The sequence below is a fragment of the Nuphar pumila genome, chromosome 10 (genome assembly GCF_984573655.1).
Source record: "Nuphar pumila chromosome 10, dmNupPumi1.hap1.1, whole genome shotgun sequence".
Taxonomy (NCBI): Eukaryota; Viridiplantae; Streptophyta; class Magnoliopsida; order Nymphaeales; family Nymphaeaceae; genus Nuphar; species Nuphar pumila.
In genome coordinates this window covers 114,178,076-114,196,971 of record NC_143258.1, presented here as the reverse complement: position 1 = coordinate 114,196,971, position 18,896 = coordinate 114,178,076, and the positions used below count along the sequence as shown (strand labels likewise).

At 36.8% G+C, this 18,896-nt stretch overlaps 1 protein-coding gene across 6 annotated transcripts in view; it reads left to right on the top strand.

Moving 5' to 3' along the window:
* LOC149827981 (xanthine dehydrogenase 1-like) overlaps nucleotides 1-18,896 on the top strand; it is a 128,103-nt gene that overhangs the window by 37,147 nt on the left and 72,060 nt on the right. For all 6 annotated transcript variants that reach the window (XM_090019774.1, XM_090019775.1, XM_090019773.1 and 3 more), the window contains exons 8-9: nucleotides 864-1,148; nucleotides 1,267-1,488. In XM_090019774.1, coding sequence (XP_089875900.1) covers nucleotides 864-1,148; nucleotides 1,267-1,488 — 507 coding nt within the window. The remainder of the gene's footprint in view (nucleotides 1-863; nucleotides 1,149-1,266; nucleotides 1,489-18,896) is intronic.

Below are 18,896 nucleotides of genomic sequence, written 5' to 3'. Positions count from 1 at the left end.
TATATATATATATATATATATATATATCCATACAACATGTTTTAACATATGATGATGATGATGATGATGATTGATGGTAAATTTTTAAGAAACTTGGTTATTGTTTCATGTGTTATTTTTAAAAAACTTAGTTGTGATGTCTTATGCAGCTCATAGAGACATAAATGCTTCATATGTGATTTTATGGTTGTATTTTGTGCGGTTCATCATTGTTTCATGTGTTATGATTTTTTTTAGATTTTTTGCTAATTTTTCATGAGTTTTTTTGAATTTTTAGATTTTTTTTTAATTTATGATTTTTTTATGATATGATACGATACGATACATATCTTGTTTTGGACCCGACCGATATGGGTAACGATACATTACTTACAACCTTGACACACATACATATAATAATACATGAGATGGGTATTACCCAACATGATAATTACATTCCTTGACATACACACACACACACACACACACACACACACACACACACACACATATATATATCATGTGTTAGATTGAGTCTTTAAATACAATGTCAATGCATTTTTGGCCAATGGGTTTGGATGACTAACAAGGAGATCTTGTTGTTCTACTGCTTGCAAATTTTCTGGTTTTCAATGGCATGTGTGTAGGAGATTTTTTTTTGATGTTTATATTTTTGTTCTTGCAGTGAAAGAAAATTTCATGGTGTGCATTTATGTTTGCAAAATTTTGAGATGCTGAATATGTAGACATGTTAGGAAAGTTGTGGTCTTTCTGATTTTATGTTTTTTCCCATTGAGGAAAAAAACAAAAGTTTAGTATATTGTTTTATTTGATTTGTTGTATTCTCACTGTTTCGTATTTTAAATATGAAATCCTGGTTCTAGGTTGGTTTCACAAATGAAGGGAAGGTTCTTGCGCTGGATCTTGAAATCTATAACAATGCAGGGAATTCTCTAGATCTGTCTCGGGCTGTTCTTGAACGTGCAATGTTCCACTCAGATAATGTCTATGAGATACCAAATGTAAGAATTAAAGGTAATGTTTGCTACACTAATTTGCCAAGTAATACAGCTTTCCGTGGATTTGGGGGACCCCAAGGCATGCTCATCACTGAGAACTGGATTCAGAGAATTGCTATGGAACTTCATAGAAGCTCAGAAGAGATACGGGTATCCTATTTTTTCTTTCCGTGATCAGTATGTGGATTGCTGTTTCTATTGGAATCTTATAATCTGTAAGCAAACAAGAATTCTTGAACTCACTGATTTATATTTTCTTTTTTCTTAGGAAATTAATTTCCAGCATGAGGGGTCTATAATGCACTATGGTCAACAGCTTGAGAATTGTACTGTTGAAAAAGTTTGGGATGAACTAAAGACATCTTCTGAGTTCCTTAAAGCTCGTAAGGCAGTGGATCAGTTTAATGCAGATAATCGTTGGAGGAAACGTGGAGTTGCAATGGTTCCAACAAAATTTGGTATATCATTTACAACAAAGTTTATGAACCAGGTAATTATAATTGCAAGTGGCATTGACAAAAAGCTGAAAAGTTTATGATTAGCTTGTTTTTGAAAAATATTAGGAATAATTATGATCAAGCTGCTTCTAGTGTTGGTTTGGTCTGGTTCAGATGAAGATATACATATTGAAGACGGGCAAGTCTCAAAGTTTTTTTTTGGACATACCTCCCAATATTATAGTTGCCGAGATTTTTTCTTGATAATTAAAATGAATAAATGATGAATTATCGGTGTAATACCCGTGATTTTTTTTATCAGATAAATAAACTTGAGATTTAGATCCTTAAGCTGGTATAAGGATATTTTTAGCCTCGTATTTGTATAATTGTATTTGGATCTCGGGTATCCTATTTAGATCTTCAATGTTGGATCACTAATATCCGGTTCAGAACTTCGATATTCCATTCGGATCTTAGATATCGATTCGCGAAAATCAAAATGGATATTTAATAATTGTTAGGTCAAATGGATCGGATCTCTCATATTGGATCCTCAATATCATGATCAAATTTGATATTGGATCCAGGACGAATGGAGTGGATCCACGAAGTTTAAATCAGACTTTTGATGAAAAAATTTTCTATATCGTATCCTCAATATCCAGGTTAGAATTGATATTGGATCCTGGAAAAATTGTAGGGATCCACGAATTATAAAATGGGTCTTAAGAAAAACCTTAATTAAAATTCATAATAGTTTATTTTGGAGCCATATCCATCTACTGAAGGTTTGAATCCAAATTACATTATTTGGATCCATAGTTTCAAATCCTAGTAATAAGGAGAAAATTTTCGGATCCTTGGATCCGGATTTACTTATATGAATCCATGAACAAATCGAACCATGGATCCATACCACATTAGCACCCATTAGGGAATGTTTTAAAATTTTAAGGAATCGGATCCTTGGATGGATCCGAATAGCCCAAGCGTGGATCCCATTTATAAGTGGGTCGCGGGTCACGAGTTCGGACGATTCGAATTCACACACGTATGTGTGTTAAAGAAAAAGGAAATACACGTTAAAAAGGGGTAAGAAAGGAAGCATACCTTATAAGTTAAAAAAAATAATTTATGAGGTGTTTAAGATGAAAACGTGAAACCCTAAAAAGGGGTTGACCCCCTTATCAGAAATGGAGAGAGAGGGGACGGCCGCACTACTTTCCCCTTTCCACGATTTTGTAACTGACCCCCCTCTTCTCCACACGATCTTCTCCGATTCCCTCTCCCTCGCATCTTTTAAAATCCCCTTCCACCTCCTCTATTTCACTCTCCCTTCTCTCTCACTCCTTCTTTCTTCCCCTCTTGTGCACGAGTTAGAAGAGAGACCACTGCATCGCAAGAGCATGGCAGTGAAATTAGGGATTCACGATTCTAAGGTAGGTTTTACTGTGATTTCACTTATTTACTAAGTTTTCAAGCATGCTTTGGATTTGCCATAACTCCCAACTCGAAAAATTGGGGTTTTGGGTTTGCCGTGAATCCCCAAATCAAAATTTTGGGATTTAGGTGTAGGATTTATGATGTTTTGCGCATACATATTAATCTCCAAGTGTATATTGGTTTTATCGAAAACCCCAAATAGAAGATTTGGGAATTTCAGATTCCTGATAATGGGGAAGGGGTTTCTTTGTTTTTGCATGAGTATTTCTTTGTTTTTGCGTGAGTATTGATGTCGGGTTACATCAAGGATCTGCTTTAAGCCCTTTCCTATTTGCTATAGTGATGGATGAGCTTATGAGATCAATTCAAGAAAATGTGCCATGGTGTATGTTGTTTGCTGATGATATTGTTTTGATTGATGAGTCTAGAGCTGGGGTTAATGCTAAGTTAGAATTATGAAGACAGACATTGGAAGCAAGAGGTTTTAAGTCGAGTAAGAGTAAGATAGAATACATGGAATGTCGATTTAGTAAGCAACAAAGTAATGATGGGAGTGTAGTGAAGCTTGGTGAGCACGAAATACCGGTGGATGATTCTTTCAAATATTTGGGATCTATCATTCAAAAGTATGGAGAAATTGATGGAGATGTAAATCATAGGATAAAGGTTGGGTGGATGAAATGGAAGAGTGCAACTGGAGTGTTGTGCGATCGTAGAATGCCATTGCGGTTGAAGGGAAAGTTTTATAGGACGACTATTAGGCCCACTTTACTATATAGTACTGAATGTTGGGCTGCCAAGAGACATCATATTCAAAAAATGAGTGTAGCTGAGATGCGTATGCTTAGATGGATGTGTGGAAATACAATAAAAGATAAGATTCGGAACGAGGAGATACGTAAGAAGGTAGGCGTTGCACCCATTGAAAATAAGATGAGAGAGAATCGTTTACGGTGGTTTGGACATATTCGACGAAGGCCTAATGATGCTCCAGTTAGAAGGATGGAGAAATGGGAAAATATATTAGTTAAAAGAGGTCGGGGTAGGCCTAGGAAGACATGGATGGAGGTGATAAGAAAGGATATGAATGCTTTGAACCTCACCGAGGACATGACATTGGATAGAAATGAATGGAGGAGAAGGATTCATGTGGAAGACCCATAATGATTTTCTTTGTTGGTTCATATCGCCGACCCGAATTGTTTTGGGATGAAGGCGTAGTAGTAGTTGTTGTTGTTGTTGTTGATTGATGTCGGGTATGCACTGCTAAACTTTTCCTTCTGAGTTTTTTGATTTCTCTGTTTTCTTTTTTCTATGGTTCAGTAGAATGTTTATAAGAACTGTGCAGTCATCGTGTGGGTAAAAACCTGGGTTCAACAAGTGTGACATATTTTGAGTCGTTGCTTCCTGATTTAAGCACCTACCGATTTTGGGGAAGATTAGTAGTGAAACCAGGAACTTGGTTTAACTGCATATCCATGCTCCTGCGTGTGAAACAACACTAAAAGGGGTCTGAATTGATGTAGTCTGGAAGGTTTTGTTAAGCCCTACGGTGGTAGCTCTTTCCTTGAGTTTTTCTTGGATATAATAGACTCTGTGGATGTTAATACTCATATAGATTTGATTATATAACTGAACCTAGTAAACTTTTTTTTTTTTATGGTAGATGGTTTTAGAAGTATACTTATATAACACAATAAACTGTAATATGGGATAAGTCTCATGGTTTTCTTTTGTTGCATAAGTTGTATTTCCACTGTAAGGTTCAACTGTTGTAGCTTGTACTGTGTTTTATTCCTATATCAATTAATTAGGGGTCCCTGGTGCTCATTGATTTGCTGTTACTGGAAAAGCCTGTGTACGTTACTCGGTTATGAGTAGGGCATCAGTGTTCAGCCCATATGAACATTGCAGTAACTTCTGATTTTGATAAATTATATGATGCCCATTTACACTGTTATACGTACACAGAGTCTGTTCACCAGTACTTGGGTGAACTACTTTTCAAACTTTAAATCAGAGCTCTCACTAAACTCAGAAGAAAATCAAGACTATAATGATTGCTTTGCTAACTACATAACACAGATAGAGTCTGTAAGTGTATGAATAATGCTAGCAGTTTGTTACACGCAATGAATGCTGTGGGTGTCGATCCTCATAACATGATAGTATGGATTTTTAATTTTTGAACTGCCATGTCAGAACTAATACATGATATTTACTGATTACAGGTGCTTAAAAAGGGGTAATACCAGAAATTTTAATATTGATGATTATGATTCCTGCACACTTCTAAATTACATGTTCTTTCACTCAATTCTTATTATACTTCTATTTTACATTTTGGTGATGCCTGTACACTGTCTACATGAAGTAGTAGGATTAGGTTTGGATAATAACACGATGGTGCTTGATGAAATGAATACTTATATGAAGCCGTATACTCGATCCTTTGTGAGATACTTTAAAAGGGAACCTAACTGAAACCCTCTAAATAATGAACTCCTGGCCAAACCTTTGGGTCGGTTATTGCTGGCACCTGGGTTGCCAAGCCAGGGTATAAAGGATTTTGCATTGATCCTCAAGTTTTAACATGAATACACAAGTACATTGAAATATGATTTTTGCCTGACTGGTTTAAAGGTACCGGGGCATTCGTGCTTGACGGTTTAAAGGTACCGGAGCACTCTAAGTGGGTCTGCACAATTAAGTGGATAAAGTTTTGGTTAATATACCTTTTGAAGGTATGAATGGTTAGGGGCCTACTACTCCGGTAGTAGGAATCAAATTTCGAGGAAACTCCAGTGTCTTTGAGCGATTGAGTTCAGTACAGGGAATACCCGGTCACATTGGAAAATATAAATTAATAAGAAGAGCAACCCACTCAGATTCAGGCTTACCTTGGAGAGGGTATGTGGTACACAACTCCGGGGACATGTGCTTTTTGCTTCGAGCGGCAATGACTCGTTGGTCTCAGACTACTAATTTTGCCCTACGCGGTAGCTCTATGTTCTTCTGCAGACGTTAATGATGCATCATGTTGTTTTGGGCCTTTGAGAGGTTCTCTCGGTCATTCAACCGCTCCCTTAGGATTTCAGTTTCAGTTAGACATTCGGGTTAATAAAACACCAATGCATAATAAACTCCCGAATGTTCTCTTCTGTTACGGTTGCCTTGTCCCCCTGTACCCACGGGATAATTCCACTAAAACATTAAATAAAAACATCTTGGGTACACCAGTTGAATAAGGGATCGTCAGGTTTGCACTTTAACATGTTAATAATTACTTTTAGCATATGATTATTTAAATTAGCATAAAATAAATTCAGTATATCTGTGAGTTTGATTTGAGCGAGCTATTATTCACATATGTTAGTTAGATTATTAAAATTTGTTGTTGTAGTACTTCAATTCATGTTATTTACTTTGCGTTTTCACCTATCATTAGTTAACTTAGCATGAAATAAATTCTTTATTCTTATGATTGTTGATTTGATCATGTTAGTGTTCATATATACTAGTTAGAAACTTAAATTGACAAGGCGCAGTAGTTTAGTCATGTTCAGATTCTCATGTTATGCTTAGTGTCATGCCTTAATATTTGAAGAATAATGGAAAAAGCCAAAATATGTGGACTAAACAAGAAAGTAAATTATTTGTATATTTTTAGATTATGAATTTTGGATTTGGATCTAATCTCATTGGATTGGACCAATAGTACCTGACGCTCCGAATGTCATTATTGTTTTAATAGAAATTTTAACCGATCAGTGGCTCACCTATTAAATCGGATTTAACTTTGACGTTCGTCATTTTGAGGGCATCAAAATCGACTATCTGCATGCCCAAATTGGTGTCGATTTGAGCGTTTTATCATCAACCAAAATTCATGCCTAATTGTAGGTCGAAAATCAACATTTTTTGACATTGACTAATTTTTTTTTGCCAATTCGAGTGTTTACGATTAAATCTAAGACCACCATGGCGATCTACGTTTCGAGGACTATCAAATCGATTATTTAAACATCCAATTCTGATGAGTCTTTGGGTCTGTAGTCCTCCCGAAAGGTTACCATGTCACTAGAGCCCAAGCCAGGGTAAGATGTTTTTGTGAAAATATCTCAAAAATGAGATAAAGTGTGCGATAAGCACAACACCACCAATGTGCACAAATGCACAAGAACACTTAGAACAAATGTACACAAAGGTACAATAAAGAAACTCAAATGCACAAAGGCATACAAAATATAAAGAATTTTATTGAGAAGAATGGAGAACAAAAGCTCCAAGAAGTGCATTTTACAAAGGGGGAACTCCCCCATTTATAAGAGGAAAAGGAGCCTTGGAGGGGCTCCACTAGCTGTTGGAGCCCCTCCAACGGTTAGAATTCTAACCGTTGGAGAGGCTCAACAGCTAGTGTTGAGCCCTCCAAGTTGACTTTGAGTCAACAAAAAATAAAGACAAAAAAGTGAAAAGAAAAAAGAAAAGGAAGAAAAGTAAAAATACAAAAAGAATTACAACATATTCATAATTATGAATATGCGCAAAAGGAAGAGAAATGACTAAAATACCCTTGCGGGTTTTACAAGAAAAAAGGAAACATATATATTTACATATATATATATAAAGATAGATACATATACATATATACATGATGTATATATGTATATGTATCTCTCTTTATATATATATGTAAATATTTACATAAAGAGAGATACATTTTAACAGTTTTCACTTTTCATCTCTACCTTAATTAATTTTGAAATTTAATGAATTAAGACCCATAATTTATTTTCTTATTAAAAAGATCAATAAATATTAACTTCTTATATTAGAGATGAGACTCTTGTCTCAGCTCATCTATAAATAGAGGCCTTGATGAGAAGAATTAACATGGTTCGTTCTCTCTCTCTCTCTTTCTTTCTTTCCTTTTTTCTTTTGGTTTTTTGGTTTTTTCTCTCCTCCAAAACGTGTAGGAGGCTTGGCGAACCCTTGTGCAACCATTAGACCTGCACTTAGTCTTTTGGTGGTGGTGGAATAGGAGTCGGTTCGTTCGTTTCTTTCGTTCTAACCATAAAAATCTATCGTTGACTGGTAAGATTTACGTAGTCGATATTCCTTACACACATAAATCATGCATGATTAGATTATTTTGATTTCCAGCAGCATTGAATATGTTCTTGATCTGTTCTACAAGTTTTCTTGGTTGAAGAAACCGATTCTTGGCTCAGAAGATATAAATAATGAGTTTTCCCTAAAAACAATTTTGAGAAACATGCAAAAATTAGGGCTTTGTTGCTATTTCGTATTAGATCTAATCATAATATGATTTTTTATGGTGTTATTCATGTATTAATCAAAGTTACTGGAAGCTTCTTTGTAATATCGTGTATTTTCATACTTAGTCATTTTCGGATTTTTTTCGAAAATTTGGCTAAGTCGGCGAGAAAAATCGTTTGAACCTTGATATTAGACCGATGCTTTTGAGCCTGGGCTTAGCCCAGGTCTCATCGACTAGGTCTAAATGATCCACTTAAAACGTGAGAAAAAGTTTACTTTTCGACTTTTAAATTCAAGCGAAATTCGGGTTATTTTTGGGCGAAATCCAGAATTTATATTCAAATTATATATCGTTGGATGAGTCTCGGAATTTTGAGCGCAACGATATTTTACTTTTCTGGATTCAGGTTCCGGTTGGCCCGAAAATCGCGTTTTTTCAAAAAAGGAGTAGTTTGTCGATCTGGATCCGGTTTTGGATCGGACTGGATCAAATGCTTATGATCCGAATTAATATGGATTTGGACCTTATCCAAGACCCATTTTAATCTGGATTTGATCCAGATCATAATCCAATTTCATTTTGGATATGGATTTGGATTTTAGATCAGGATCCAAATCCAAATCCATATCCAATGAAAATCTAGCTTTAAATTCAGTTTAAGGCTTTAAATTAAAGCTAGTTGTAGTTAAGATGACTCCTAAAGTAATTAAACTAACTTTGGAATTTCAAAAATATTTAATTAATTATTAAATAATTAATAATTAATAATTAATTATCAATTAATTAATTAATTTTTATCAATTCCGAAATTTTATTGCTAGGGTTGTTTAGGTCTTCCTAATGGAGTCCTTGTATATACCTAAAGAGACCTAAGAGAGATTAAGAAAGGACTTTTAAAGAAAATTGGAAACTTTCAAAAAGTTAACATAAAGGGAGTTTTAAAATTTTTGGAAATAAGAGTGTAGAGCCTCAAAATTTTGGAAACCCTCCATCTCTAGCCCATCTAGAAGGGGCTGTAGAAGGGGGGGTGGCATCACCCCTTTATTGGTCTACTTAAATAAAAAAAAAGAAAGAAAGAAAGAGAGAAGGGGAGGAAAAGAGAGGAAGGAGGAAGAAGAGGAGGAGATTAGATCCTCTCCGGCCATCCATGTAATATCGTGCTTTTTCACACTTAGCCAAATTATGATTTTTTGAAAATTTGGCTAAGTCTGAGAGAAAAATCGATTAGACCCCGTTATTTAGACCAGTGTTTTTTGAGTCTGAGCCTAGCTCAGGTCTCATTTACAAGGTCGAAGCGTAAGAAAGAGTTTTAAATTCGACCTTTAAATTCAAGCGAAATTCAAACAAAATCTAGGTTATTTTCAGGTAAAGTTCGGAATTTGATAGTAGTGTAATATGTCGTTGGATTCGTCTCGAAATGCTGAGCGCAACAGTACGTTACTTTGTAGAATTCGAGTTCCGGTTCGCCCAAAAATCATGTTTTTACAAAAAAGGAACAGTTTGTTAAACTGGATCCGGATTTGGATCGGATCGGACCCGGTGGGTTTGACCAAAATTAATATGGATCTGGACTCTATCCAAGACCCATATTAATCTAGATTTGGTCCAATCCGAAATCCACTTGGATTTGTGGAGTTGGATTTGGATCTTGGATCCCGATCCAAATCCATACCCAACATATTTACAGCTTTAAATTTAGTTAGGAGCTTTAAATTAGAGTTAATTAAGTATAAAAAGTCTTCCTAGTCAATTTGACTATTTTTCGAAGCTTTTAAACAATTAATAATTAATAAATACTTAAAAATCAATTATTTATTTATTTAATTTTTATTAATTCCGAGTTTGTATTTAGGGTTGATTAGGGCTTCCTAAAATGGGGCCTCATGCTTACCTAAGAGGGCGGTTTTTAAGAAAGGAGGTTTAAAAAGAAATGGAAACTTTAAAAAAAAAAGTGTTGAAAAAAGAAAAATTTTGAAAATCTGGAAAGAAGGGAAGCAAGGGCCACCAAATGGGGAAACCACCCATCTCCGGACCTTTTTGAAAAGGCTGGAGAAGAGGGGAACGTCACCCCCTCTCACCCTCTTTATATCAAAAAAAAAAAAAAGAGAAAAGGGGAAGAAGAAAGAGGAAAAAGCGAGAAAAAAAGAAAAGCAAGGGAGAGAGAAAGAGAAGAGGAAGGAGGAAGAAGTAGAGGAGGAGGAGGATCTTCTCCACCACCCACGTTTTTGCACCTCAGCCCCGATTTTCCCTCTTCCTACAAGGTACGGGTTCTCTCTCTTGAAATCAAGTGAGAAATGGAATGTAGATTGAATTCCATGTAGCACCTCCACGGAGATCTATGGAAAAAGGAATAAAATCGGGTATATATTTCTCTTTTGTGCTGAACAAATACATTTCATGAAAAAAAAAAACAGTTTTTATATGCTTGCACCATGATATTCATGTCCTCCTATGGAGGATCCTTGCTATGGATAGTAGGGATGCATGTAACTCGAGTTAAATGACCTTGTATGCATGTAGATAGAGAAAAATTTCTGTGCACACTGTTGTTGTTTTGAAATACACATTACTCTTCCTTCTTTAGGAGACTGATAAAAATATTTGGTGTTTTATGAAAGACATTCTATCTTCTGAATTTTTTTGGCACAAGGTTCGTATGAGAAAAAAAAATGGTTCATTGACATTGAAAAGGACATTCTTTATATATAGGGACCACCACTCACTGTGATCTTGGTGATCACGGCTAGTCCAAGTCTTGCCAGCATTTGCACAACCTTGTCCTGGTTGAGAAAGAGACTTACAAATGCTGCTAACTGATGATTGATGAATAAGCTTGTTCAAATAACTTATCACAGATGAAGATCAAAGATTAATTTACTGAAATCAGTCATTAGTACACTAAAATTATTTAGGAAGCAATTGCAAAAAGTTGCCATATTGACATAAACTGGTAAAAATATACCTGATTTAGCAATGGCAAGACTGAGAGTGTGTAGCAACACATATACTCTGTACACACGCACAAATACACCTGGAACAGACCATGTACGAGACTTTTCCTCTTGGGATTCGATAGGAAGGGATTTAGTTTTGATTGGATCAGCATGGGTTTAAGAGAAGGGCTGAATCTATAAAGCCATATACAGATTTACGTTTTTCTAAATCTTGTCTGTTTTCACTGATTCAGGTATTAGTTTCTGATTTGGATTTTTGTGAACTTAAAAACATATCTAAATCCTGTTAGAAATTCTAGCTGAGATTTTTAAACTCTATCTTAATTAGATTTATTGGCTTAATAATGGATTTGCATGTTTCTAAGATTGGTTTCATGTGGGGCTTATAAATTCTGATTTGTGTTTCCTCTTTTGAATTGGGTTCACGATCCTGAAAGTTTGAATTAATAGTTGTTTCTAGTTGATTAAATTTCTGTTGTCATTGGTCCGCATGTTCAGATTAACTCATATAATATTGTCAATTATTCTGGTTATGGTAGTGCACAGATTTTTTATTCTTGACTTGGTAACCCATCCATGCTTGCATTAAAGTTTTGAATTTATACAAACTGAACTTGTTAACGGTCTAAGATTGTTTCTGCGATTTTCCAGTGTGAACGGGGAAATCTGGGTGGCTTCTCTGTTCTGAAATTACTTGGCTGACTAACTGAAATTTTGATATATATATTTATCTTCCTTTGGGATAATTTCTGTACTAAACAGAATTAGTTTGCTGGTACTAGAAACCACATGGGGGCTGACAATGAACCAGGTTCGGCAGGGCATGCCGGGCCCAGACTAGCCTGCGGCTGGGCTAGTGCAGGCCTGACAACTCTCTGCTAGGCCGGGCCAAGTCTGCCCAGAGCAGACCCAGCTGATTGGGTCGGCTGGGTACCTGAACAGCCTTCATACTGGGTTGACAGGCCCGTCTGCCTGGCCTGTCAAGCCATATAAGCCACTCGGCTGGGCAAGTGGGTATTACGAAAAAAAAAATTGTTAACAGGTTTGCAAACCCAGCTGACTGTTAGTCGGCTGGGCATGCGTATTTGGGCTGGCTGGCAGCCCAGCCAAACCCAGTTTCGGCTGGCCTGCCAGGTCCCTGTGTCCTTGCATAGGCCCACTCCTTTGTCGGCTGGGCAGGGTGTTTCAAAAAAAAAAAAAAAATATATATATATATATATATATATATATATATATATATATATATATATATATATATATATATATATATATATATATATATATATATATATATACCAAATTATTTTCTGTTAAGTATGCGTCATCATTCAGTTTCTTTTTCATGTTTACCATGCTTACATTTTGAAGGTGCAGATGCATGTGTGCGTCATTTGCTGATGGCTTAGGGTTTAATGTATATTATGCCCTGTCGTGGGTGTGATATAGGTTATGAATGCATGTAGTTGCAAGTTAATCATGCACAATACCTCTAACTGTATAACTTGAACAAAATTAAGTTTGATTTGTGAATTCTTAGATTAGTGATCGAGTTCAAGTGGGCTTATTGCATGCAAGGGAATGGGATACCCTTGTGATTGCATCTAGTCGGTCATACCTAGTTCGAATGTGATGTACGGTTGTATTCATGAACATGTGCATACTTGGAAGGATATGTTTTGCATATACATAACTGTATGCATGTTCACATGTTTAATGAAATTGAATCATAAAGGAGAGAAAGCATGTTATATGAATTTTGTTGGCTCGTACACATGGTTAAATTGATATATATGGATGTGCATCAGAATGCATATGACTATTATTGTTGCATGCACATTGTTATGTCGGCATACATGAATGTGTATTGAAAGCATGTTGACATTATGTTATATGTGGCATAGTGTTATGGTTTTTGCATATGATGCATCGATGATTGAAATGAATCATCGTGGACCGGGTGGGCCTCGAGCTGTGGTTTGCTCCTTTATTTATTTTAAATACATCACAAAAATCACATTAATATTTTGCACTGCATTGCACTGTTCTATGTGTTTCCACGGGCGGGAGTCTCGTGATGGCTCTCGCAGGGGTAGATGCGAGTTGTTGCCTTTGTTTGTATGTTGAATTGCAAATTAAAGAAATGAGATAATAATAATCTAATAAAAAAAGAACAATATAATGTACTTTCTAAGATGTCTCGTCGAGAGTACGAGACTCTTGGAGTTGCGGTTTTGGGAAAACCACGATGATACAAAAACTTCGTGCACACTATTGATTACTCTTGAACCCGATATTGCGGTTCTTTCTCCCGACCACGATTTTAGGGAGAATCCGCCACTTTGCCTAGGGGTGGTGTGTAGACACAGCTGTTGTTTTGGTATACCAAAAAAAGTGACACTTGTGGATGGGTGGTCTCTGGTGTCTCCGACATTAGATGGGTGGTCTAATATTCTGAAAGTTGTTTCGGTCAAGGGTTAAGTTTGGAAACCGAGTAATAAAATACAAATTGTGTGCTAAGCTAATCTGGTAATCTAACTTGACCTCGGAGATTTTACCCGTTTGGTGTATCCGCGGGCAACAATAATTAAAAAAGGAGAAACCTAAATTATGTGCATTTAATAGGGACATGCATATGAAAATAAAGTTCTAATAAAAGGTTATAATTTACTCATGTATTGCACTGAAGCCATGCATATTCCTGTTATGCACTAGATCATTGCATGAATGCATGTTTACCTATTCCTTTAACTGTTAAATGTGGGTGAATGATAATGTTGTTCCCTAATGCATGTTAAATGATTGCATTGCTTAAATGGTGATTCCTAATATTTATTAAATGTTCTCTCATGCTTAAAAATTGTCTCTATTGCATGAATGCTTAATCGAATGATAAATTTGTCAAAATTGCTTACCTTTAAGGTATTGCATGAATTCCTATCTGTATTCTTTATGGTCGTTTGATTCATTAGAGAGATTCGTACACAGAATTTCTCGGATTCTGATACCCTACTTTTGTTGTTTTTCACAGACTCAGAAGACCAGTGAAGTGACTCGTTTCTGAGAGAGCGACGATTGTTACACGTTTGCTAAACTGTTTCACAGAGTGACATTGTGACTCTACTTTTCTTTCCTTTTCGTTTCATTTAATTGTCATTGCACTTCAATTTTATTATGCAATTGTCTCGAGACCATTATTGCTTAATTAATAAAATTTGGTTTGATTTGGTATGAATGATAATTGTAAGATCACTTGTGGTTGGTTGGGTTATCCAATGGTGAGTGGAACTGTAAAGGGCCCGGGTCTCTGAGAATGTTTCTACAATGGTTTTAAAAAAAAAAACTGCATTTTCAAAGGGTATGAGTTGGGGCCGTTACAGGTTTGGTATTAAAGCCACCACAAAATCTTACACTTTTATCATCTTTTTAGCATTAAGTTTTTAAAATTTTGGTAAGTGAGCTCTGTCCTAAAGCGTCAGCAAGTCGTGCCTTGTGCTCTAGAGCAGTCTCCTTCACTGGTAAGGCTATTTAATACTTTTATTTAAGCATGTAAATTTAGTGTGCTTAATTGTATTCATAGTTTAATTCTCTTTTGGTGTGAATTAAAAATCTTGATTTGATAATATGAATGAAATTGTTCGGGATCAATCCTAAGGGGGTAGGATCGATAAGGGTTTAATCTTTTTATAAAAAAATTTGCACATGTAGATGTATGGACGTAGGGGTGCTTCGTCTTCTTCTGGTGCTCCCACAAAGTGGCAGGAGCAAATGGATTTTATGATGAATGCCCTCCATACTCTGACTGAGACCATGACAACGCAGGCGGTGCTGACAGCTCAGGCAGTGCAGGCGGCACACGCTGCACAGGCGGCGCATGCAACTACCTGCATCCGTCCCCCTGAGGTGATTCCGAACCCCGGTGGAGCTTCTTACGAGCGATTCTTGAAGTTGGATCCGCCAACTTTTCAGGAAAGGTCGACCCAGAGGCAGCTGAGAGCTGGGTCGAAGAGACTGAGCGAGCGTTTGACGTCCTATCAGTCCCCGAGGATAGGAAGATTGCATTTGACATGTACCGTCTAAAGGGCAATGCCAAGAAGTGGTGGGACACCCTGCAAAGAGTGAAGTTCGCCGACATGGACGTGGTTCCCTAGGAGGTGTTCAAGGAGGAGTTTCTGGACACTTACTTTCCCTCTTACATCGAGGAGTAGATGCAACAAAGGTTCCTCAACTTGACTCAGGGGAACATGAGTCTGGTGGACTACACCACTATATTCCGGAATCTCGAGAGGTACTGCCCGAACCTCTTCAAGAATGAGAAGGCGAGGGCGATGAAGTATGTACGCGGGCTGAAGGACGGACCTCAAGTACGGGTGTTGGGAGGCCGACCCACTACACTGGCGGAGGCGATTGAGACTGCGACGGTCCTGAACGAGGAATGAGAGAGGTTCAGGGGCAACTCGCAGAATAAGGGCAACAGTGAAAGTAGCTCGACTGGTAGTGCGAGGAAGAACCCACCCGCAAGTGAGAAGGAGCAGGGAGGCAAGAGGCAATAGACCTAGGGAGGACATCAGTAAGGCGCGCAAACAGAGACAACCTCAGCAGGGGAAGGCCCAATTAGTGTGCCGCAGGTGCAACAAAAGCCATCCTCCGAGTTTTTGCCCGATGTTCAAGGAGGTTTGTTTCCAGTGCAAGCAACCTGAACACATTGCTTCTTACTGTCCGAACAAGCCAACGGCTCAGGAAGGACAGCACTAGCAACTGCCACAATAACAGCAACGGAGGTGTCAGGAGCAGCAGGGTCAGCGAATGACCAACGGGAGAGTCTATGCCATTACGGTTACCACACTGATTTGATCGAAGGTATCGTCCTAGTTGCCGATCATTAGGCTCGTATGATATTTGATTCTGGTGCTACCTACGCCTTTTCAACACGTTCTAATTTCGAGGACAAAATTCTTTTAAGGGGGTAGGGATGTAATATCGTGTATTTTCGTACTTAGTCATTTCATGAGATTTTCGAAAATTTGGCTAAGTCTGGGAGAGAAATAATTTAAGGCACAATTTTTAGACTAATGTCTTGGAGTCTGGGCTTGGCCCATATCCCATCGACTAGGTCGTAACGCGCCAATCGAAGCGAGATAAAGAGTTTTATTTTTGACCTTTAAATTCAAGCAAAATTCGGGTTATTTTTGGGCGAAATTCGGAATTTGATATTTGTGTAATATTTCGTTGGATGCGTCTCAAAATTCTGAATGCAACAATATTTTACTTTTCTGATTTCGAGTTTCGGTTGGCCCGAAAATCGCGTTTTTTCAAAAAAGGAGCAGTTTGTCGATCTGGATCCGAAGCTGGATCGGATTGGATCCAAGGCATATGATATTAATTATTATGGATTTGGATCTTATTTGAGACCTACTTAAATCTGGATTTAATCCAGATCTTGATCCATTTTCGTTTTGGGTATGGGTTTGGATTTTTGGATCTGGATCCAAATCCAAGCCCCATGTTTTTCCAACTTTAAATTCAATATAAAGCTTTAATTTTGGTTTTAATAAGGTTAAGATGCCTTTTGGGTTAATTTGGTTATTTTTGGAAGTTTTTAGCTAATTTTAATTAATTAATAATTAATTAATTAAATAAATAAATAAATAAATAATATTAATTCCGAAATTTATTTCAGGGCTGAGTAGGACTCCTCAAAAGAGTCCTTATTCTTACTTAAGAAAGGATAAGAGAGAGTTTTAAAAGAATTGGAAGTTTTTTTAGAAAAGTCAACAAAAGGAGTTGGAAATTTTTGGTAACAAGAGATAGAGTTCCAAAATTTTTGGAAACCCTCTCTCTCCAGCCCTTTTAGAATAAAGGGCTGGAGAAGGGGGAAAGTCACCTCCTCTCCCTCACTTTATAAAAGAAAAAAAAAAGAAAGGGGAAAGAAAAGAGAGAAAAGAGAAAGAAAGAAGGGAGAGAGGAGAGAGAGAAAGGAAAAGAGGGAATAAAGGAAGAAGAAGAAGGGGAGCCTTCTTCTCCAACAGCCCCTTTTCCGCCACTGTTTCTCACTATTCTTTCGATTTTCAATAAGGTACGAGTTTTTCTTTTGATTTCGAATAAGAAAGGGAGCATAGATTCTTATCCCATGCAATATTTTGGCAAAGCCAAGGAGAAAGATTAAAATCTGAATGATACATGGTTAAAATAAATGGATTTCTTTTCATCTCTTTCAAAATGTGTTGGAAATACATATATGTGAGTATATGTACACACACACACACATATATATATATAAGTATATATGTACGGTGGAAGTGTTATTCAATTTATTTCTGAGTATGTTCAAGTTCATGTTAAAATGAAAATCATGTGCTAAACAAACTTGTGTTACTATATATCTATTCTTTGATCATATAAAAATCTAATAGAACACATAAATCAATCGGTCATTTTAGAGTGACCATATACAAATCATTGGATTTGGAATCCAAACCAGCGCTGGTCGTGGGGCTGGTTGTGCTTAATCCGATGCCTTTGAAATGTTCAAAAGCGGCTTGGCACAGGATTAGGCTATGTCACGAATTCTGAAACAGACCCCCCACATTCTGGTATAATCTTAGCCCATGATTTGAAATGTAATTCTTTGAAGAAGAAAAAAAGAGACAAAGAATATCATATTATGCCCTATTTTGATGTACATGTGACCAACTTAGTGCACTCAATTCCAACATAGATTTAACTAAACCTAACCCTGTTTAGTCCAAGTGAATCCCAGATCTGAACATATGCTACTTAGATCCAACAGAAGATTCTTATATAAAAAAAAAGAATTCAAGCATAAGGATTGCATCGGTACAATAATGATATAAAAGAAAAACAAATAATGTCGAAAAATAATTTGGTTTATATATTTCAGTAGGGAGGATTGCATTACCCCCCAATCAGAAAGCGAATTAGGAACCAACGCTTCTAATTGTCAAAATGCATAAACTGTCCTTTGTTTAATTCACTAAAAAAAACATAGCTCTCACAAAATATTGATCTAAATCTATAACTAAGCTAGGAAAAAGGAACCTAATCAGAGAAGCTTGAATCTGATTGAATGTATTAAGAATTTAAGACTGCACCTTGTTCATTCAATATATATATATATATATACACACACCTATACAAAATAAAGGGGGTTTTAAAAAGAGAGGGAATAAGGGGCTGCCCGGCAGCCAGCCGAGCCAGGCCCTGGCAGTAGCCATCATAGGCCCTGACAGGGCCTGTGCACTGGCTGGCCTGGCAGTCCAGCATATTACCCGGGAGGGGGGGGGGGGGGAGGGGCGGCACTGCCAGGGTCTGCCCAGACCAGACCCAGCCGATTCTGGTCGGCTGGGCTTGTTTGGGACCCCAGCTCGACTGGGTCGGCTGGGTGTAAACCCCTTTAGAAAAAAAATTATATATATATATATATATATATATATATATATATATATATATATATATATATATATATATATATGAATGAATCCAACACGGTGTGTGTGTGTTTTCAATCCGGGGAAAATTAAATCACACATGCAAACAAATCTTTTTCGTTGATCTTACTATGAAAGTATACACTTTGATTTTTATCTATATGATGAGCATAACCTTTCATGGGCTATGTCTATGTATTGTGTTGAGTGCAAATTTAGTGAAACCATGCCTTGACAGTCATATGTGAATTTAGTGAAAATATGCCTTGATAGTCATATGTGGATTTAGTGAAACCATGCCTTGACAGTCATATGTGAACTTAATGGAAACATGC